The 21974-nt window shown below is 34.0% G+C and overlaps 5 protein-coding genes across 6 annotated transcripts in view; 2 read left to right on the forward strand and 3 right to left on the reverse strand.

The window, feature by feature from the left end:
- LOC113464374 (uncharacterized) overlaps positions 1 to 5967 on the reverse strand; it is an 18611-nt gene extending 12644 nt beyond the window's left edge. Inside the window, exons 1-2 of the mRNA XM_026813695.1 lie at positions 3945 to 5967; positions 1490 to 2519 (exon numbers count right to left, since the gene is read on the reverse strand). The gene's annotated coding sequence lies outside the window, so the exon portion shown is untranslated. The remainder of the gene's footprint in view (positions 1 to 1489; positions 2520 to 3944) is intronic.
- Positions 3709 to 9017, forward strand: Phyhd1 (Phytanoyl-CoA dioxygenase domain containing 1). Its single transcript, XM_018024946.2, has 5 exons — positions 3709 to 3914; positions 7826 to 7969; positions 8047 to 8160; positions 8234 to 8384; positions 8500 to 9017. The coding sequence occupies exons 1-5, from the start codon at positions 3894 to 3896 to the stop codon at positions 8916 to 8918; spliced, it is 849 nt and encodes a 282-aa protein (XP_017880435.1). The 5' UTR covers positions 3709 to 3893; the 3' UTR covers positions 8919 to 9017.
- A 58-nt stretch (positions 9018 to 9075) lies between these two features.
- On the reverse strand, positions 9076 to 13409 carry Swt1 (Swt1 RNA endoribonuclease). 2 transcript variants are annotated; one of them, XM_026813691.1, is made up of 13 exons: positions 13321 to 13409; positions 12985 to 13123; positions 12235 to 12805; positions 11984 to 12157; positions 11640 to 11917; positions 11276 to 11512; positions 10971 to 11201; positions 10639 to 10893; positions 10367 to 10559; positions 10160 to 10275; positions 9922 to 10079; positions 9703 to 9843; positions 9076 to 9505 (listed from the first exon to the last, which is right to left on the reverse strand). In XM_026813691.1, exons 2-13 carry the CDS (start codon positions 13120 to 13122, stop codon positions 9268 to 9270), a joined length of 2730 nt encoding a protein of 909 aa, XP_026669492.1. In that variant the 5' UTR covers position 13123; positions 13321 to 13409; the 3' UTR covers positions 9076 to 9267. The 2 variants fall into 2 exon arrangements, with proteins under 2 accessions (XP_026669492.1, XP_026669491.1); XM_026813690.1 differs by having other exon boundaries at positions 13197 to 13409.
- A 95-nt stretch (positions 13410 to 13504) lies between these two features.
- On the forward strand, positions 13505 to 18233 carry Nbr (exonuclease mut-7 homolog). The gene is made up of 14 exons (XM_018024945.2): positions 13505 to 13594; positions 13759 to 14107; positions 14181 to 14321; positions 14407 to 14591; positions 14659 to 14891; positions 14956 to 15134; positions 15208 to 15393; positions 15473 to 15658; positions 15739 to 15888; positions 15973 to 16260; positions 16327 to 16475; positions 16546 to 17007; positions 17070 to 17260; positions 17332 to 18233. Exons 2-14 carry the CDS (start codon positions 13972 to 13974, stop codon positions 17669 to 17671), a joined length of 2826 nt encoding a protein of 941 aa, XP_017880434.1. The 5' UTR covers positions 13505 to 13594; positions 13759 to 13971; the 3' UTR covers positions 17672 to 18233.
- Spg7 (SPG7 matrix AAA peptidase subunit, paraplegin) lies at positions 18221 to 21439 on the reverse strand. Its single transcript, XM_026813692.1, has 9 exons — positions 21036 to 21439; positions 20688 to 20969; positions 20389 to 20611; positions 19993 to 20298; positions 19745 to 19913; positions 19313 to 19665; positions 18739 to 19235; positions 18538 to 18663; positions 18221 to 18422 (listed from the first exon to the last, which is right to left on the reverse strand). Exons 1-9 carry the CDS (start codon positions 21198 to 21200, stop codon positions 18297 to 18299), a joined length of 2247 nt encoding a protein of 748 aa, XP_026669493.1. The 5' UTR covers positions 21201 to 21439; the 3' UTR covers positions 18221 to 18296.
- Positions 21440 to 21974: the final 535 nt, after the last annotated feature.

Here is a 21974-nt window from a genome sequence, read left to right on the forward strand (position 1 = left end):
TTTATAGAGTTTCCGATAATAGTATAATAAGAGACAAAAGTTCGGATTCGTTTAAGGAAAGGGGAACGAACGTATAAATGAAGACTGAGTGAGATGGCGAATTAAGCACTAGGGACTAATAAATTGATTAACCTATATACCCAACTCCTCAGTCAGCTGCTTGTTAAAATAATTTATGATCACTCTTCAAACGCGTGCATCGATCGCTCGAGTGTATCGAGATCATCTACCCGAATACGTTAGCATACGTAGCATAAGTTGCTTCTAACCCTTGCTCCTCCCATCGCATTTAAGCCTGTCGGTCTTAATCATTTCCTCGTTTATATCTAGCAAATTATTCATGGAAACAGTCGTTGATTAATCATCCTCTATTTCGTCGCGCTTATCCGATTATTTTATTCATCTCAAAATTGGAAACTTTCCAAGGGAAATGTTCGCGAACGACTACGCTCGCGCGGCGTTATTCTCCCTTTCTCGTTCCTTTCAGCTTTGAGTATTGACTCTTCAATCATAATTGTGTTCTTAAATTACTCCGCTGGAGGGTTAAAGAGTTTCTCAATTGCTTTCTTAAAAGCTGCAAAACAATGAGTAAAGAAATGTACATAAACAATTTTTACTCGATTTATTTTCCTGCAATATGCTTTAAGAAAATACTAATAACGAAAAAACATAGTATTGATTCATGCTACTTTTAATTTATTTTATTTTATTTGCTGAATAGACATACAACAAATGAATATTTGCTTTATATAATCTAAAATACTGTAAAAAATCGATGGATTAGCATTCTATATCTTGCACAATTAAATTTTTATAGAACGTTTTTCAGTCTAGTTAGATTGCAAAGTTTTCCAGCATGACGAGCACTCGATGATAAGGACCATTGTGCAATATAGATATCTCTGTGTTACTATAGTTGCCGATCAATAAATATAATTCAGAAATAACGTTTCTAGCATGCACGGATAATTAGTATACGGCCATCTCTCCATTGGCTGAACTTATCTCTTATTACGCTTTCGTTCTTTCTCGTTTTCCCTCATCATGCAAAATTTATATTATTAGTTTGATGAGATGTTCGTTATTGGTGGTAGCTTTTACAGAATTGACATGGAACAAAATCCGGGGTATTCCATCTTTCCTGGTTTCCATTCTCGCAGAGCTCTACTTCTCCAGATATTTATACGTTGTTTATATTACCTTGTAGATAGGACAGCTTAAATTCGTGAGAAGAGCTGATTCTATTTTGAAGTACTATCGAGTCGAAATGATGCTACTATATTATTTTTTATTTAGCCCTCTTCGCTTTTCTATTTTTAATATCACATGTCTTTAATGACGCTATAAATACGCTATAATTACTTACGTCGCCTCTTTTACTTATTTTACTCGTTTTATTCAGATATTAAAAAAATGTTTAGATAATTAAGTTAAGGATGTGCAGTATAGCCCTTGAATTTCGAACATCACTGCTCGATTGGCATCATACCAAGAAGTTCTGCCGCAACGTTCGCGTATGGCCCAGCTTATCCAGATTATCAGAAAATGGTCGCGACGGCCTTCCTGAGCGTCGGTGGTAGGAGCAGGAGTTGTACTATCGAGGGTGGTCGGTTGGGTCTAGTTTCACGCCACTACCAGCACGAGTAACAACACTCGGCATTAATAGCGCAATAATGCCGCAGCAGCTAAGCCTTACGGTCTAAAAAGAAACTAAGTCAACGCCTGGGCTTGGCCAACAGTCAAATGGCACCCGCGCCACGATTTCGGACTTTATTCCGGTTAAATCTGTGTGCTCGAGGTAGTCATGTCGCAACTAGGGGCTAGTTCGCCTCGCCATTGAGGGCCACGGCTAAAAATGCGCCGTATAGTAAATACATACAATGGACGATGGACAATACTTGTCTAAAAACTAATGAGCCTATATTTGTGTCCCCAATACTGGTAATATAGCTGGATTTCAAGGATAAGGTTTCTTTTAAACAAGCTATGAACGATCAAATAAAAAATCATTTGAAATAGATTTGTTTGAATTATTGTACTGAAAAGCACGTGCATTATTTATGAAATAATCCAACAAGTAAAAATTGGAAAGGTGAAATATTATATTCTTCCTTGAACTCCAGTTTATTACTTCTGAAATACAAAAACTTTAATTTGAAATGCAAACAGCATATATCTCGTCTGATGAGGTGAATAAAATGTTATCAGTTTGAAAATATCAATTCCGAAAGGTATTGTTCTTGACAATTGTCGTTCCAGAATGAGCAGAAAAAGCTGTTTCGACGCAAGTGTCGACGATACGACCGACATCCTATTCATCCTGTGTTTTTAACCAGCTCGCAATAATCGTTTACGTTTCCTTTCTCTTGGGCGACAAAACCATCCGCGCTCAGTGCCGACAATAAAATAAGATTTTTGCTCGTAAGATTAGCATATTAACGAGTCGGACGGAGTGAACTTTCCAGCTTGCGTTACCCATCTCGAACTCGAGGGACATCCGTTACAATCTTTTCATTCACCTGAAAGCAACAAAAAAAAAGAAACGTTTGTTGTGTTAAAAAGTAATATAAATCACTTCAATAGGTTTTCGTATAAATCGGTTAATATGCATATGTATAACATTTCGTAATGCAATAATAAAAGATTTAATAACACGATGAGCCAAAAATTTGAACAATATTAAAAATGAAATATTATATAGGTGTAATGTGTTTACAGGAAAATGTAAAATCAATTAAGATGAAAATTGATGAACATTTCATAAAAGATATTTATAAATTTGCACGTTTCTTCTAACCGAGCATGAATCATTTTGGACGGTTGATTAATTTTATAAGATTGATCGCGCGCGCACACACGAATTCCTCGATCCTGTCGCGCTGTGTATCACGGGAATGGTCCCAGCGGCGACGATTTCCCCGAAAGAAATAATTTATCCGAATGAAATCGCGCAGAAGAACGATTTATCCATTCCGCGACGCGGACTCTCCGCGCTACGCTGGAAAAATATATTACGTCGCTTATCGTAGCCCGACTGTATTTCCAGCGTGTAGTATATCAGTTCAGGTGACGCGACACCCCGTGCCCAGTGTATCGCTTCCACCGTTTCTTTCTACCGTGCACGTGGATAACGTCGTCTGCAATTAATTTGCCATCGTGAATCATCGTATTGGTAACCAGTTAGACACGCGTTCTCATTCATTTGTTTCCGGTTATCGAAATTGGTTTCTACCAGAGAACTATGTGCTGCATATGTGGCAGAGTTGTTTTCCCTGAGTAACGCGACGGAAATAAAATTGTAGCGTAGGAGTTTCCACCGAAGCTTTCGTGTTTCTCGAGTTTTTCGACTATTAGAAAGGGATGATGTATCATCGATTGAAACGTGCGAGTGAATGCTTGAGCGTTTAAAAATAATTGCCAGCATAAGTTCAATAAACACTTAAAGCTTCTTAACGAAAAATAGTCATGCAATTACAGAAGATGATGAATATAAATGAGTTTGATAGAAAATTAAATACACGATTAATCTCATGTTTAAAAATATTGACTGTATTTTCTTGGACTTAGGAGACTTCACGGCGCCAGAAATTCGTAATTCGTGTAGCGCGCACGCACGCGTATTTACAAAGCGTGGTAACGGCGCGAACGAGTTTAAATCTGACCCAACGCGAGTCAACTCGATTCCGCACGACTCGATCCGAGTCCGACGGTCGCTACATCAGCTTTCAGAGCTCGGGCTCACCTACGTATTTAGTCCGTCAGTAAGTCAGTTTCATCAGTTTCGTAGCAGCAGTCGCACGTTCGTGAACGTAATACGTACGAGCTTGCCCGGCCTTGTGCAGCAGATCCGATCAAACAATCCAAGACCGACTGGCTGCGACGGACGTAATAGGATGAGGGACATCCGGTCGCAGGTGAGTCAAATGCTAGCACGACCTTGTTACCTTATCTCGGCTGGAAGTCAAGGTCCAGTCTCGCACCCGCGATGCAACGACCACGTGGGATTCCGTTGCATTTCACTTTAGTACCGTCAATGCTACGACTCAATAGAATATTTGTTTTTGAAGAGAATGCAAAGTATGAAACGTATACAAAATTCATGATGCAAATTAAGTAGGTATTTATTCACATTTGTAGAAAATAACTGAAGGTCATAAAAAATGAATTACATGCGAGATTAGCATTGTTAAAGTGTGACTTATTTTCACTGTGATAAATGGAACGTAGTATCTAAATTCTTTCTATTTTTTTACTAGGCTTGTTTCCTTCTTTATGTCGGACATAAACATGTCTTAAATGAAAAACGTGGTTTGTCTATTTTACTTTGATATATCTTCGGTAGGTTTGAAATAGATGAATAATTCTTTGAGACTTTCTTGTTCGCAAGGCAAGCCGCTGTTCGTGCAGTTGGCTAATATTTTTGTTGGCTGTTTTTATGGTTTACCTTACGAATTTCGTCGATTATATTGTAAAATATAGCACGGAATAGGATTGTTTGAACTCGCTTCGTGACGTCTGAGAATATGTTAGCTTGTTTTCTAGATATCTTTATTTGCGCCGGAGTTATTCATTGAAATTCAGTCCACGTTCTCGTATGGTACCAACTCTTTAATATTTTATTCTTGCTCTCAAGATTTATAATTAGCTCATTTCCTGTTCCGTACGCTTCATAAATTCAATTCATGTTCCAAACAATTTTCCACATCGACAATTGCACTATTTAAACAAAAAAGACGAGCTACTCTTAACTCCTAACAAAATCAGCTGCTTTTAACGAAGCTTAAAAAATCTTCATATCTTTTGCATTAAAGACTATATTGATCAAAAATGTTCCTCTCTAGTTCTACATACATATAAACATTAAACATAAATAATAGACAATCGTACGAAATTCTACTCAGATTTTATGCATAAATTGAATCGATCGTAGGAAAAATATTTTGGCTGTCACACGCAACACGTATGTTAAATAATTACAGAAGGCGATTGATTACTCAAAGCATTGCATTCTTTGTCATACCACATTTTTAATGACACCAGCAAAGGTCGGGTTTACCGATTAGATGTTCTGATGACCGATCCCGGCTCTATATACGGACTCGCTAAAAGCGAATCTCGATGTACGACATGGTGTCTCTGTCACTTCAAAGAGACCAATGCCCGGTGTCGTCATAGGAGGCTGACATAATCGAAACAGACCTATCACTCCCGAGCCAAGGGGTCAGCATCCTCCTACCACGCTGTGGTCCATGTCCCGAATTAATATCCGTGTACTAATATAATTGACATACCATTAATTACCTCATGATTTCTTTTACCTTTTCGAGTTTCATTTATTTCACAGATGTAACAATTTCGTTTGTGCATTTTTTATGATTTAATTATGTGACTTCGTATGATAGATTATTTGTTTCCGTCATTAAAGTACAATACGTCTTCGTATGGTTTAACATGTACAGAATAGTTTACTTTAAATATAAATAGAAAACACAAGTTGCATACTGTACATGCATCTATTAAGATAATGAAGCTAAATACGCAAATAGCATGTTCATACATATGTACGAAACAGAAATAGATGGCAACTAGTATGTACTTACATATCTTACGTATATGGTATACATGTATATAAATAGTAAGTTGCTATACTGGTTTTTAATTTTTTCGAAAAAACTCGTCCGATATTTCATTAAAACAATGTATTTATCACTGAGAACACTGAAGTTAGCACAAATAATTAAATGAATTGATGTTATAAATAGAATGTAATTTTCAGTAAACATTCGTATTCTTCCTTTACCTCTGATTTATTTGCTTGTTGGTATTGTATTAATTAATGGACCAGCGACCTTATCGTATATTTAATACACGTTTTGACGCATAAACGTATAATTTGATCAGAATTTTACTTAGCCGTACGTCAAACAAAATATTACTAATTAACTACCTGTTTACCTCAATAATATTATGTTAATATTTGATGTTTTTAAATCAATCAATCAATCATACTGTCAATTTATATATCGCTTTATAAATGATATGATCAGTAATTATTCGTGTGATTAACATCGTAGGTAATTATTAATTGTTAATAATTATATATCAATATTTTATTTCGGTGATACAATCTTAAAATTATCATCGTAACTGTTCTTTCTAAAATTTGTATTCGATTTCGAATGGTCTTTTCACGGGCATCTTTCGACCCTGCCACCCGGAGGTCCATTTTTAGATTCTGAGTAAAGTGACGATTAGATGGCCAGGGGAGACCAACGCACATTGCGACGTTCTCGACCCACCCACGTGCTCTTGGACGAGGGAAACACGTCACAATTAGTCTTTTTAACGGCAAAAGAAAATATATGTTCGTTGTCCAATACTGAAATAATAGTAAGAAAGTGATACCAAAAAACAGTGAAACATAATGCCTACTTTTTTTCTGCCACATTAAAAAGAATTTAATTGAAACGTTTGAAGACAATTTGTGAGCATAATTATTATTCACGAAATTAATCTTGACCACAGAATACTACATTTCACTCAAATAAATGACGTAAATATATTTCTATTCCTCAATGATTCTCAAGCTAAAGTAAAAAATTTATGCTCATTACTTTGCCTAAGGAATGAAGGTACGATATTAATAATCATATACGTTCCACATTTTTAATCGCAGTACGAAATCGAAAGGCAATTAAGACTATACACTTTCTACAAAGTGAAAGATGAGTAAGCGTATCTTCTGCTCTACATACGATTTTTGATTAAAAATTAATTTTCCATGAAAATACATCAGAAAGTAAAATCGTTTGAAAAACCTTTTTCAATATCATGCTATCACATGAAAGACGTTGATTACTACCCTCTTCGGTAAACTAATTTACGTGATCCGTAAATGTTCACCATTGCGTCTTTATTATTAGTTACGTATCAAATAATGTGTGGGTGCTTTCACTTCCCTCGAAGTTTCTCATATTCTGGACTCTATATCTGGACAGTATATTCTTTTTGGCAATACATTTTTGTGCGCGTCGTGTCTCTGGCAATAAGTCTAATAGGTGGAAGTTTTCCGAGTCAATTAAAGGTTTCATTATTAAGCCGGATTGGCAGAGGGAAAGTTCAGAATCACGGTCTCTCGCGAAAAAACAATCGGGGTTCCCGAGCACCTTATAGTAGTCGTTACATTGGTCTAACGATCACGCGAAAATCCGGATTCGCGGACCCGTGAAACGGGAGAGGCTGCACTACACCCCGTGTCCATGTCCATTCACGAAGAAGAATGAACGACCACGCTGCCCGGCGCGCCTTTCTATTCTCGGCCCGACGATTCACGCTCATTCACCTGATTCATCCACGATATTGGAAGAATTTTTCGAAACACGTCTGCCAGAATAATTGAAGAGCTCTGAGAAAGAACTGTCAGGGACCTAATTTTCTTTTAAGTCGGATTAGCAACTGCGGTCATCAACGCAGTTTTAAATAATTATATATCTTCATTTGTAAACTGTACACGTACAAGTTATTTAAAAAGTACAAAGTAAACATGCCAAATACAAAATTAGAATGAAACAATATCGCTCATGAATAATGGGATTAGTAACTGTAAGTTTGTTCTGTAATTGCCGAGCCAAGAGATGAGTGTGCAGTTTGATATACAGAAATGTAATATACTCCCTCGTTTATGTACGCATAAACTGCATAAACAGCATTCAACTGCCAAACTGTTCTGTTTTATAGATTATAGACATTAATCAAAATATTTATCGTAGAAAATTGTCCATTAGTTTATTAATAAAATTAAAAATAACTTTTATTTCTTTTTAAGTTTGAGAAAAATGGGTTCGTCGTCCTGGAAGATTTCTTTCAACCAGAAGAGATCGACGAAATGAAATGTGCTGGTGAAGATTTCACGAAAAATTTGCCTCCGGAAAGCGAGAGAAAAGTCTTCAGCACGATAGAATTGCAACAGGTGCATACTTTAAGTAAATTAAGTAATACATTATTTATTCGACATAATTTACATTTGTACATTACTTGTTACATAAGAACAAAGATAAATATTTTCTGGACAGCGCCAACAAGATCAGCGTCTTCTTTGAATCCGAAGCTTTGGAGGAAGATGGAAAATTAAAAGTTCATCCTCGAGTGTCTCTAAACAAGGTAAACCATAGAAGCTTATTTAATAATCTTGTGATAATATTAATAGTGTCCGTTTTTTTTTTTTAAATTATAGGTAGGACATGCTCTCCACTGGCTTCATCCTACGTTCAGAAAGTACACATTCGACGAGAGAGTTAAGGAAACAGCCTTCCAATTGGATTACGTGGAACCGGCTATCTGTCAGTCGATGTATATTTACAAAAATCCAGGAACAGGGTCAGAAGGTAAAGAAAGAATTTGCATTTATTAAATATATACAAATGTTTATTATATTCTAAAATAATGTACACAGTTACATTTCAAATAAAATAGTAATTAACCGAGCGTGAATTTCTTTAGTGAAAACGCACCAAGATGCAACGTATTTGTACACCGATCCAATGAAAGTAGTCGGATTCTGGATAGCCTTGGAGGATGCTACGCTAGAAAATGGATGTCTATGGATCGCGCCAGGTTCTCATCAAAGCGGTGTGCATAGACGTTACATAAGGAATAAAGATCTAGATTCCAAAGAATTGTTGATCTACGACAAAGCCGCACCTTGTTATCAACTTAGCAATTTTCGACCTGTTCCGGTCAGCAAAGGGACCTGTATTCTTATTCACGGACAAGTAGTGCACTTTTCGCACCCGAACAAGAGCGACAAATCGAGGCACGCTTACACATTTCATGTGATCGATACGCAGAATGTTTCTTACTCAAAGGAAAACTGGCTACAACCACCAGCAGGAGGATTTCCCAAATTGTATAGAAATTAAATTAATACAAATCGAAAGTTCAAACTCGGGGGCATTATTAAATTGTTCTATTAATCATCGCCAGGGAACATAATTTAATATAGACCGCTATACACTTCTGGCTGTGCATTTTTATTTTTCACATTATACAAAAGTTAATTGTATTATATAGAACTGTTAATAAAAAAAAAAGTTTAGAGTTTATATGTTCCTCATACCTTCCGGATCAGTTCCCGCTTTTAGCTGTACTGTATTTACATTACTATACTAACTGAATCATTTTCGAACACAAATTTACATATATTGTTTATAAAAAAAACTCAAAGCATGATTTTAAAGGAATTGATAAACAACTTACATGTACATAAGTTTACGCGTATCTATAATTCGCCAAATTGGAGAACTGACTATCGAGCTCTTGTAATTGATGCAAGCCTCGAATTAGAACATCTTCCTTACGTTTTATGCAATAATATACATCAAGGGGCGTTAAATTTATATTGGTAAATTTTATGGCCTCTTCTTCAGGAAGAAAATTTATCAACGTATCATGTAAATTAAATAATGCTTCCTTGTCGATATAAGATTTTTTGGCTTGCTCCAGTATGCTACAATAAAACAATTATTAAGAAGTTAGATTCCGATAACAGCGCAATAAGGTCAAAATTATCCACTGAATTCGGCAAAACAAAAAAGAAAATAGAAAAGGTGAAGAAAGAAAAGTTGATTCCCACAAATTTTGCTGGCCAAATCTCGGGAAGAATAATGTAGTAATGAGTTCATAATTTCATAAATTATCACTTACGCGATTAGATGAGTCGCCAGTTTATTTACGTTGATTGTAAGAAGTGATTGAATTTGTTCCAAATAATTTAAAGGGGGAACAGGATTTGGAATATTATGATGAAAATTCCAAACTATTCCCATTGACTTACTGGCCAAACCACTGTAAAATAATAGACATGCAGATATATTCATGATAAACTTATGTGTAACTATACGTTATGACAATTATAAAACTTACCACATGTCACGAGCGTAAACATATGCTGCTTCGAAAAACTGAAAAGCTTTCTGTGCCCTGCGCTCTTGCTCTTCGACATCATTTTCAACTCCAATTATGCTGTGTAACTTCTTTCCATTTACTTGACCCATATAATCATCGAGCTTTTGTTTCACTTCCTTGAAAAAGCATTATTTGTTTTAAATATACAACATGTTAACAAATTACTAATAAAATAAACAATTTTCTGATCAATTACTTCAATTTTTTTAGACGCTCTTAACATCAAATCTGAATGTTTAGACACATCGAGCATCTGGACCAGGGCGCTGCATTTATCCAAAATATTTCCACGTTCTTCCAATCTTTTTCCGTCTAAAACAAGAAAAACAATCTTAGAAATTGATAAGAAATTGCTAAATCGTATGATTAGGTTTTCATTGAAACATAATGTTGCGAAATTTACCAGATGTATCTTTAAATATCTGCAATAATTCTTTCATGACAACATCTGCTTTCTTTGTAAATGATTCACTTACAATAGCTATCCAATGTTTTATAGCACATTGTAAAACTGTTATTGTCGTCCAAGGTGGTTTTATAAGAACATATTTTTCCCAACATTCTCCATACAGAGAATGCATTTCTTTGCTAACTATCTATAATTCAATATTTTATTAAACTTTTACGTACCTTTGTATTGCTTTATTCTATTCTTAAATTTTTTGTTATACTTACCACTGTTAGAAAATCTCTTATTATACTTTTAATATCTTCGTATATATCGTCCGCTAAAGATAATTCGAAATCTACAATCGATTTGGAATTTATGGTAAATTGATTTTTGTCTGCGCTTTTAGAATTCGAAGCAGGTACGTTTCCAGAGGTAGAAGCAATACGGCCAATTTTTACAAGTTGGTCGTTCTTTCCAAGAGTTGAAATATTATAAATCATTGCTTTATTACAAAGATTTATATCATATGATAATAAAACCTAAAAGAACGGTAAAATTCATAAACCAAACATGAATTTATGAGACCAAGCATTTTATACAATAAAAGAATACTTACCACAAACTTTCCTAAATCTCGAAGTTGTAAACAAGTTTGTAGAATTTCGTCATCTGGACAACTGGTATAAAATTTTCTTTTATTCCTTGCAACGTCTTCCGGTGTTTGACTCATTATGCGTGACTGGTTAGAAGAGAATAATGTATTAATATATTTAATTGCTTTTCTCGCGCTTGCACATAACGTAGCTGGTTTTGTTTTGCTATTATCATCTTTAATATAATCCAATTCCTGCAATAAAATGCTTTCATTATTTCTGTAACTCTAATGAATCTTATGAATAAAAAAGGAAATAAATTACTCACACGTATAACAGTCCACGGTATTACTATTATAGGCTTATCATAAGTAACAAAGGAAGTTTCTTTTGCTATTTCAATAGCATCAATATTTGATAAAAATACATTTGTATCAACAACAATATATAAATGCTCCTTTGCGTGTTGCTCGGGCAAGAGAGGATACTTTAAGGTATTACTACCTATATTACATAATGTCTTAGTACTATTTTCTGTACAAAGTTGCGTTCTGACTGCTTGGACCTAAATAACATAAACCGAAATGTATATCATCTTGTTAGCACTTCTATCACTTCTTAACGTGTCAGCGAAGTATACATTACTTATTAGGATAGTTTCATAAAAACTATAAATACGTTTGGGATATTACTTCGTGTGTGATTTTTTCAACTTCCAATGGTTCCCAGTCCATTTCTTCATACGCCGAATCATTATGAGACTGTCTCATTGAATTATCTCTAGCGGTTGTTGGTTCTTCGTCATCAGTTATAGTTACTGTGTCCTTAAACGGATTTGCACGTTCACCCTGTTTATTAGCGCACATCCTTCCCTTACTAGAGAGTTTATTTTTTAAGGCTTTTTCTTCTAAACGTGTTAGTCTAACTTTTGCTAGTCTAGTCTGTTTATAAAAGGTTGATGATTTGTTGCCTATAATTATTATTTAAGAAATAACAAAATATTAGTATTAAATAGTAAATGAAACACAATACTTACCAGACAATGAAGACTGAATTGAGGTATCATCGCTTTGTTTCTCCAGGCTATCCCTTAATTTCTCCATACGCTCCTTCCCTAAATTTTTTCTACAAGACAATCGACTTTGTTTAACTGTTGCAGCGTTCATTTCAATAGAATCACGATGCTGTAATAAACTCCTCTTTGGTGTCACTGTAACACAGTAATTTAAAATATAATAAAATAAAAAAAAAAAATAGTATGGCCAAATGACATGCTTTATAAACCACCTTTTGGACTTTTCACTTCGCGCGTAATATCGTTTCCTGAAGAAGATGAAATAATGGGTACATCAGTTTGGTCAAGCATGCTTTGTCTCCTTAATCTTGTTCGACGTTCTTTCCCCTTACATACTATTGTACTATCTTTTTCTTGTTTGACCTTGATTGCTTTAGAGGTATTTTTTCTGCCTGCTATTTTCTCTAAGAGCACTTCCATTTGTGGTGTATTAACAAGTTTTGAATTTGAATTGGTTACAACATTGAGTTCTGATGAACTACTTTTCTCAGGTGTTTGAGGCAATGTTTTCTTAACATCCTTAGGTGATACAGCTTGAATTTGTTGAACAGCTTTTGATTTCTTTTTTAACATTTTTTCACGGATGGCTTTCATCTGTGGGGTCTCTCTTTCCTCTGTAACTTTTTCTTCCATTTTCTTAAGAGTCCTTCTAGCGACGAGCTTCTTCCTTGTAGAAATTTCAGTTCGAGATATATCATTTTCAGAGATAATAGACTGGATTTCATCTTCAGATGATTGTGTTAAATTTTTACGTTTCTTGGAATCAATCTTCTTTCTTGTAATCTAAATGCATAAATGTCTTATATAATTATTTGTATAATTCTTAATATGTATTGTACAATGTATTAGATTTGAAACTATATATAAAAAATGTTAAGGTTCAAAACTGTGTAAAAATGAAATATGGTTAGAGCTAGACTAAACACTTTATTAGTCCTTTATTAATAGAAACATTAAAATACTTGTTCCGCTGAATCCTCGTCTGTTGTAGGCACTTCCCAAGAGGATTGATGCGTTTTGGCATTATAATAATACACTTGACCTGGACGTCTTTTCGAATTTAACGCAATCCAACCATTTGGCAAATTATTCCTTATCATGCTTGAAACAGAATTGAACAAGTCAATTTTAATAGTTCCAGGAATTACATTGGTTTTAGAACATAAATATTTACATGTGTATTACGCGTCACCATACAATACAAACGATTTTAAAACATCGTGGGACAACGATCGTATAAGTTCGATTTTAACGTTTCTATTTAACTGTTCAGCAAACTGTTCATGTCCACTATTTACCTAAATTTATTAAAATATTATTTGTATCGTATTTTGTGATTTCTGTATGCGAAAGGCGAATTACATTACACGACACCATGCACTGCCATGCACGACACGACATGCGATAGTGAATTGTATGGTTACAAGAGAAATTCAGCTGTATAGGGAATTAAAGTTTTGTCGTTTGCCGTGCGTGCGTAACTCTGAATTTCACAGAAATCTCTCTATTCTCTCTTTCCCCTTTATAACTGATAACAAATTTGTGCTCTCTGATAACAAGAAGATTGAAAAGGTACGTATTTCCAAATTTAAACTGTCGTTAATTACTGTTAAACAGAGCGATTTACTTTTGGCTTCTCTCCTTTTTTAAATGAGATAGAGGGAAATAAGTACATATCGAATTATTTAAATGCACATATGTACTACATTCTGTATCTTTTCAAATTTTCTACATAGCTATAGAGAGGGAGGAAACTGTGGAAGAGCTCCGCCCGTAGACAGACGGTGATATTATAAAATAATCGAAAACAATGAAATTCTTTGCTGAAGCCGACTCAGTCACAACATAGTTGTTCTTCAAGAGAAATAGTCTGCCAAAATACGTCTAATACTTGATTTTTACAACGTATATTTCTAAGCTTGTGTAAGATAAGTATATCAACGGCAAACATGTCAAGAAGACTGTATGAGAATGATTTACTATCGTACTCGGGTTCCAACGATGACGACAGTTTAACGATTTTTACAACTATAGACGAGAGTACGAAAAACTGGCTCAAATGGTTGGAAGATGCATGGCAATCATGTAAGTATAATTCTCCTTATTTTGCAACAACAATAGTTCCTGTTATTAATTCACGTGTTACGCATTTTCATAGACAAGAAGTGTGATTTTATAACTAAAAAGTTGACGGATTTTTTTGAACGAGCATGTAATCCATATTTAAGCACATTACAAGTACTTGTTAATACTTCGGATTTTAAATATATAAAAACAAATTCATCGTTAGGATTCACAGGTTTGTTCTACGATAATAATTATTGGTATGTTTGACTTAAGAAGTAAAACAAACATGAAAAGTATATATATTTTTTAAATGACAGTTGTGACAGAATTCGACAAATGGTTAGAACCGAATAAAGAGATGTACAAAGAGTTCCTAGTGCTCGATTTAAAGATAGCAACCTTTCGTTTAATTATTAAGCAAAGAAACATAGAGTTCATTAAAGTGGTTGCTGCTACATACGAGTTGGCAGAAGACAAAGAAGAGTTTATTAATATAATTAAGGTATACCTTTAAAAATTCATACTAGCAATGAAATCTTGAATTATCATAAACTTCATCAAAATTCTAGGATATTATTCAAGAAAAGAAGTACAAAGAGGCAGCGCAGTATGCAAGTATATTGCAATTACAAGACCATTTTTCGGATCCAGAATGCCTAGTATTACCTCTCATTCTGCAAAATAAATTAACAGTTGTAGAAGACTTCCTAAATAACTGTCCTCATTTGCAAAGGGATTTAGTCTTATACTTGGATAACTTAATGAATGAGAACATGCGCCAAACTCTAAATGATATAATCACGTAAGTTTCAATAAACTAATGATGATAATATCTTAAATATAATAATATCTTTCGTATATTATAGAAGAAACGATATACCAGATACAAAACTCACAGTAACACCAAAATCAATGTCTAAAGTAATAGCACGTTTCGTTAAATTATATAATCTTCCACAAGAATCTTGTCCTAACTTAAATAAAAAACGATGCGAAGGTGCTTTGCAGTTCTTCATACATAAGCGTTATGAGGAATCTAGTATAAGTATGTTCCTTTTCTAGGTACTATTAGTTAGAAAACGGTATGAATCAAATTTTGATTGTATTTGTAAATCAAGGTACCGACAGTTGGAGAGAGATGGTCCAAGAGAACGTAGGAAATGATCGAACGTTACAGTTAGCCATGATAAGAATGCTTATTAACGTGAGGGATGCCGCTGAGGGTCTGTATTGGGCTAAAAGATTTAATATACCAGAAGAACAGTGGCCATGGGCGATTTCATATGAACAATCGTTACTTGAACGTATGAATAATATCGTTTTTCTGATGTTCCTCTGTTTTAACTGTGTACCACTGCGTAAAGTTTTATGAAATTTATGTAGCTGTGAATGACGGGGCATCCACGAGTAAAACGGATGAGAATAACTCTGAAGATTATCATGAATTGAGATTATCAAGGAATTGTGTGAAAGTCATTAATGATGCAAAGAGTTTCGAGGAATTTCTTGATTCGGGATTGAAAGATGTTTTCATTGTTGGAATTGATTCAGAGTGGAAGCCTTGTTTCGGTAATGTTTAACGTTTATAATGTAATTCATTCTTCCGTGATTTAATAAAATATAATTGTAAACATCATTTTAATCACTAGGTACGAAACAAACCGAAGTGGCATTAATACAAATAGCTACGAAAACGAATGTCTACATATTGGACGTCTTTTCTATAGGAAATCAATTGCAGGAATTATGGACTGAACTGTCCTTGATGCTGTTCGAAAACAAAGATATATTAAAACTTGGTAACTTGGTTTGCTTCGAAAATATTCTAACAAAAATTTTATAAAACTTATCTATATAAATATATTCGTAAATACGTTATACAGGATTTGGTATAAGCCAGGATATGACGGTCATACGCAATACTCTCCCTGCATTATCGAAAGTAAAAATGCATGGACAAGGATACTTAGATATTGTGAATTTGTGGAAAAAGTTAGTGGAGGATTATAAATATAAATCTGTATCTTCCCAAGGTGACTGTGATGAAACTACTGGCAAACACAGTTTAAGTTATATCACGGAAATTTGTCTAGGAAAGAAATTAAATAAGTCTGATCAATTTTCTAATTGGGAGCATCGACCACTTAGAGAAAGTCAGATAATATATGCGGGTTAGTAACTCAAGAATGTATGTGCGTGTGTGCATAACATTTACGAACGTATAATTATATTTATAGCGTTGGACGCGTACTGTTTATTGGAAATTTATGAAACTTTGGAAAAACAGTGTGAAAAATTTGATATACCATTTTTCGAAATCTGCTTAGAACTGCAACATGTCGCACATCAATCGCCAAAGAAAAATATAAAGTGGCAACCACAGAAAGTAAAATTCTATTATTCGTAAATAATCTATTCCTGATTATTCATATCTTTTTATAAAGATTTTATTGTAGGCAAATGTGATTAAAAACGAGACACCAAACTATGGTAGACAATTAAATTACCAAAGAGATTTTACACAACAAGGAAACGCAAGCAACTTCCGGAAACCGTTCAATCAAAACGAACATAGTTTACAACATACTTTATACAAAACAGCACAACCTCATTCTTCAAAAAGACATATGCCTTTGAGTAGACAGTACCATACAAATACAATGGATCATCAAATAAGGCAAACCAATTATGGAAGCAGATTGCAAGAATTACCTCAACCAATGATGAAAAACGAATACACACCAGCACACAAATGGCATGTTATTTGCGATTCAATGTTAGGTGGACTAATGACCAAATTACGAATGTGTGGTTGCGATTGTGTTTACATTCAAAATGATGAAGGTGGAGTACTATCTGCTAAACTTGCTATGCGCGAAAATAGAGTATTCTTGACACGTAACAAAGGTTATCTAAAGGTAAATTCATAATTTGAATAGATTCAATAATACTAATTATTAATTGTAATTATATTCCTCAGTTCTTACAATATCTACCACCTGGAAACTGTTATTTCGTTATTCATGATACGCCTGAAGAACAGCTACGGGAAGTATTACAGCTTTTTAAAATAGCGGTATGGCAAAAACATATATTCAGTCGTTGCCAAATTTGTAATAGTGACGAGTTTGCGAAAGTACCAAAATCAATAATGGACAAACTTCTCAAGAGGTAGACCCTCAATGCTATTAGACTGTCAAATATAAATATAACTTTCTTAAACATTTGGAACACTTTTTCAGTTTTGCTCAAGTAATACGTGAAAACGGCTATCGCGTTCAACCAGATTCGGTGGATATAGTGTTATTAAACTCGAGCAGTGATAATTCACAATACATGAATAACGATGCTCTACGTGAAGATCGTACGTGGACATTGAGCAGGAATTCTGTAAATATTAATGCGTGTACCACTAAGTATGATGCAAGGATACAAGTTGACAAAATACCCAGAAACGTATTAAAATATGTAAACAATTTTTATGTCTGTGAACAATGTGGGAAGATATATTGGAACGGATCGCATTTGGAACGTACGCTCAATGGTGTTATTAAAGATCTTATTGTTCCTGCGTGGACTTAGATTGTATATCATACAAAGTTATCTTCTTTTACTGTCAAGTATTATTTACGTTACTTTCTGATGATCTTTAGTCTAAACAGTTTTTAAACTGGACATTATATGGGGCGAGTTCAAGTGATATATTGTTTATTTCTATGTGGATACACTTTACTATTTAATCTGATACCATCTATTTTGTTACTTATGAAAAATGCCGTAACTATGAAACAGTGAAAATATAACAAATAGAAGCCGTCATGTTAAGTGCGTTAAATCTTTAAGTGTACTAATTTTATTTTTGTAAATTTTTCAACGTATACAAATATGTATACATATATGTGTATGCATAGATACTATGCATATGTAAGATATTCTTTTTCTTTCGTACTACAAGTAGGTTTAAATACAACCAGAATACCAAAATAGTTGATTTTATAATTCTATATTTTTGTTTTTGATAATATGAAAATGGTATAAATGAAACAGTTCTATTTTTTGTTCTTTGTAAAAGGAAAAATGACATGCCATTAACAAAAGGGATGTATCATTAAAAATTGATATAATAAAGTATGTGTTAAAATCATTTCTTGTATTATTGATTAGTATAGTACATATCTATCCAAGTATAGTTTTTCCTTGGTTTTGTTCATTCTACTCCAGGAATATAATCTTCTAAGTCCGTAATGTCCTTTTTTCCAAACGGTGGTGGTCCAATTAGTGCTTCTATATCCTTATACGTCAAAGTCTCTTTTGTTAGTAATGCTTCAGCCAACTATAAATAGTAGACAATTTTTTAGACATTATACATTACTTATACACGAGTTGAAAATTATTTATTGAAATAACATTTCAAAAAAACATGAAGGAAATAATTCTTTTATACATACTGTCACTAATTTATCTTTGTTGTCATTTAGTAACTTATCTGTCGTTTTATAAGCTTGAGTAATTATTTTTCGTACTTCTGCATCCATTAAACTTCCCAACTTTTTGCTATACGGTTTCTTGGTTTTCTAATAATACAAAATCTAAATGTCACTCATATATTCTAAAAATGTCTAAATTTTAAATAAATATCTATAGCTCACCGTCGATGTTAATTCCCTGTTAAAAGAAAGTAAGCCTACAGAGGGGCTCATTCCAAATTGTTGTACTTGATGATATGCTATCTCCGTTACCTTCTTTAAATCGCTCTGCGCTCTCGTAGATATTTTGTTAAACATTATACTTTCTGCGACTCGGCCACCTAATAGCACGCACATGCGTTCAAAAAGGTGTTCCGTGCTTTGAAGCTTCAAATTTGAGTCGGAGTATTGAGAAAAGCCTAAACGTTTATTTGTTCTTGGTACTACTGTTACTTTAATTAAGGGATTCACGTGCTCTAACATCCAAGCAGCTATTGCGTGGCCGGCCTCGTGGTAAACGACAACTTTTTTTTCGGAAGGTGTCAATGTACTAGATTTCTTCACCGTACCACCTAATACTTTATCGATCGCGTACATGAGATCGGTATTGTGAACTTTCGTCTTTTTCTCTCCGGCTGCATGTAACGCAGCTTCATTACAGACGTTCGCTATTTCCGCTCCTTGGAAAATATAATAAATAGATAATGTAAAGAAAACGAACATTTGAATAATTAGTACGTAATCGTTGTATACGCACCACTAAAGCCAGGAGTAAGATGTGCTAAATATTTAGCGTATTGTAATGGTTTTCCTTCCAACGACAATGACTGAAGGTGATATTCAAAAATTTGTATTCTTTCTTCTAAAGTAGGAAGATCGATCAAAATATGCCTATCAAATCTACCACGTCTCAATAGGGCTTTATCTAAAACATCCGCTCTATTCGTTGAGGCTAAAATAATAATATCCTCAGCTGTCGTCATGCCATCCATTTCTACCAAAAGTTGATTCAACGTTCGTTCGGATTCGCTGGTGCTGAACTGAGCGTACGATTCAGATCGTTTCTTACCAATAGCATCAATTTCATCTATATAAATAATACTAGGAGCTCTGTAAGAACAATGTAAAGTATATATGTATTTAAACTAGCATTGATATGTAAATGTACAATAGATAAAAATAATAAAACCTTTTTTTAGCTTCTGCAAATAAATTTCTTACGCGCGCAGCGCCTAAACCACCTACAATTTCAATGAATTCAGATCCATTCATTGATAAAAATGGAACATTCGACTCAGTTGCAACAGCTTTGGCTAAAAGTGTTTTACCACATCCTGGTGGTCCCAAAAGCAAAGCGCCTGAAAGTAAATTTATTGAACCTTTGTAAAACATTCCAAAAGAAGCTACAAGTCTCAAAATTAAAAAAATTATAAATACCTTTTGGTACCTTAGCCCCGAGTTTCTTATATCGTTCGGGTTTCTTAAGATAATCAACGAATTCCATTACTTCAACTTTGGCTTCCTTCAATCCAGCCACGTCCTTAAAACGGACACCTTTGCCAGCGAAGGGATCTATTAATGTGTATTTCGCTTTCCTCAAATCCGTAAGAATGTTAAATTTGTTTTTTACGACTGGATGACGGAAAAGCATAAAAAGCGCTCCGAGTATTATTATTGTCGAAATCAGTTCTGATATAGCCATCTCATCGTCCATATTGATATACCTAATTGGAATTCCATCCTCTAAAAATTATTGTAGCAAGTTTAAATACAGAGATAAAGTTATCAAATTTTCATTCAAAGTAACATCTTCATTTAAATAGTTTAACTTACCCATTTTGATCCCAATATGCCTTTCAACTGCTCTAATTTTCTCTTCCACATCTTTGGTCTCGGGAAAATCATAAAGATCAAGTTTACTGACTAGCATCTTTCCCTTGTAAGTAGCACCACGTTTTAAAACAACTTGTACATGACCTGGATAGAGCTTAATTTCTTGAACTTGACCTTTCAAAAGTACTTCATTTATAAAATCATTCCAACTTATTTTATCAACCTGATGTGAATAAATGGAAACTCTATATATAAAATCCCCAAATTCATAATTCGTAGATATATTTCTATGGACTTACTACTACTCCATTGATTGAAGACAATGTCATATAATAGATGAAACCTGTGAAAATTAGAACTAAAAGTATTTTTAGGACAGCTATGTCATATTCATTGGGTCTTTTGGGATCTTTGCTTGGATCTTTATTAGATTCAGTGGAAGATTGTTGTTGATGGCTAGCAGAAGTTGTGCTAAGACCTCTTGTGCTATGCATATTTGGAAAATAATAAACTCTAGGTAACCTATTTTTTAAAAGCAACGATCGTATTCCAGCTAATTCCTTGTGTCCTCTTTCATACAACTAAAACAGATTTCACTATAATCATTTTATATAGACAATGTAAAATTGAATCAGTAACATAATTACCCGATGTGATAATGGTAAACATAACCTATTCATCTGATTATTAAAGTTAACGTTCGTGGACATGGCATTAAATATCTCATATTTCTTTAAATTGTACTTAAATAAGGACCCGACAAGTTTCTTCGAAACGACATAATGTCGTTTCGAGCATATAAAACTTTGCATAATTCTATCATGCAACTTGAGATATCACATATGTAAAGTTAGACTCCTTCACTTCGCTCTAGCAGTATACTAAGGCACGATTATAGATACACGTGTAGAAATTCGTCGTAAATGGCTTAAAATGCTTAAATACTGCGCATATTGGCAATGTTTCAAGTATTTAACGTAACAAACTGCGTTCATTTGTAATTCGTAGTTATAACTAATCGATAGAAGCCGTGTCATCATTTTGCGAATATTTACAACACTCAGGCGTTGCATAAAAATTGTGTAACAATCGTTGAATCCTACTTACATTTTTTAGTTAATTTTGAATATTAGTTCTAAATGCTAGCTAAATGTTGGCGTAGGTAAATTAATAGGGAGTAGTAGAATTAAAAAAATATCAAGAACTTCGAGAATTCAAAGTGACATGAGAACTTCATCATTTCAATGTTAGCAGGTATAATTACAATATGCTTAACTTGATTTCTTATCTACTAAGGAAATAAATCATTTTAGGTAATTTTAGTTAAAATGAATATGTTCTTCTAATTTTGAATATGACATTACGCAATAAGCGCATGCACAGTAGCGGACATGCGTCGAGCAGCATGAGCGGGTTAATTCGATTTCATGAAGATGGTGTACGTTTCTAGAGTCACCGAGGAGGGAGATATTATGAAAAAGTGGCAGTGCTCGCGTAATCGTAATCGTTGGGACAATGAATGGTGCAAGAAATTCTCTTTAAGCATTTTAATTTCGCTTTATTTGTCTTGAAGAAATAAATACAAC

The sequence above is a fragment of the Ceratina calcarata genome, unplaced genomic scaffold, assembly GCF_001652005.2.
Source record: "Ceratina calcarata isolate Rehan_Ccalc_2016 unplaced genomic scaffold, ASM165200v1 scaffold35, whole genome shotgun sequence".
Classification (NCBI taxonomy): Eukaryota; Metazoa; Arthropoda; class Insecta; order Hymenoptera; family Apidae; genus Ceratina; species Ceratina calcarata.

Coding starts and splice junctions, on each gene's coding strand:
- Phyhd1 (XM_018024946.2), top strand. CDS start 3,894: ATGAGGGACATCCGGTCGCAG. Junction 3,915..7,825: donor TGAGGGACATCCGGTCGCAG/GTGAGTCAAATG, acceptor TTTCTTTTTAAG/TTTGAGAAAAATGGGTTCGT. Junction 7,970..8,046: donor GCACGATAGAATTGCAACAG/GTGCATACTTTA, acceptor TTGTTACATAAG/AACAAAGATAAATATTTTCT.
- Swt1 (XM_026813691.1), bottom strand. CDS start 13,122: ATGATAAGGAATAATTTGCCAAATGGTTGGATTGCGTTAAATTCGAAA. Junction 10,276..10,366: donor GATATTTAAAGATACATCTG/GTAAATTTCGCA, acceptor TTCTTGTTTTAG/ACGGAAAAAGATTGGAAGAA. Junction 9,506..9,702: donor CTGGCGACTCATCTAATCGC/GTAAGTGATAAT, acceptor GTTTTATTGTAG/CATACTGGAGCAAGCCAAAA.
- Nbr (XM_018024945.2), top strand. CDS start 13,972: ATGTCAAGAAGACTGTATGAGAATGATTTACTATCGTACTCGGGTTCC. Junction 15,659..15,738: donor AGAGTGGAAGCCTTGTTTCG/GTAATGTTTAAC, acceptor TTTAATCACTAG/GTACGAAACAAACCGAAGTG. Junction 17,261..17,331: donor ATGGACAAACTTCTCAAGAG/GTAGACCCTCAA, acceptor ACACTTTTTCAG/TTTTGCTCAAGTAATACGTG.
- Spg7 (XM_026813692.1), bottom strand. CDS start 21,200: ATGCAAAGTTTTATATGCTCGAAACGACATTATGTCGTTTCGAAGAAA. Junction 19,666..19,744: donor TTTGCAGAAGCTAAAAAAAG/GTTTTATTATTT, acceptor TTGTTCTTACAG/AGCTCCTAGTATTATTTATA. Junction 18,664..18,738: donor ACAGGGAATTAACATCGACG/GTGAGCTATAGA, acceptor TTGTATTATTAG/AAAACCAAGAAACCGTATAG.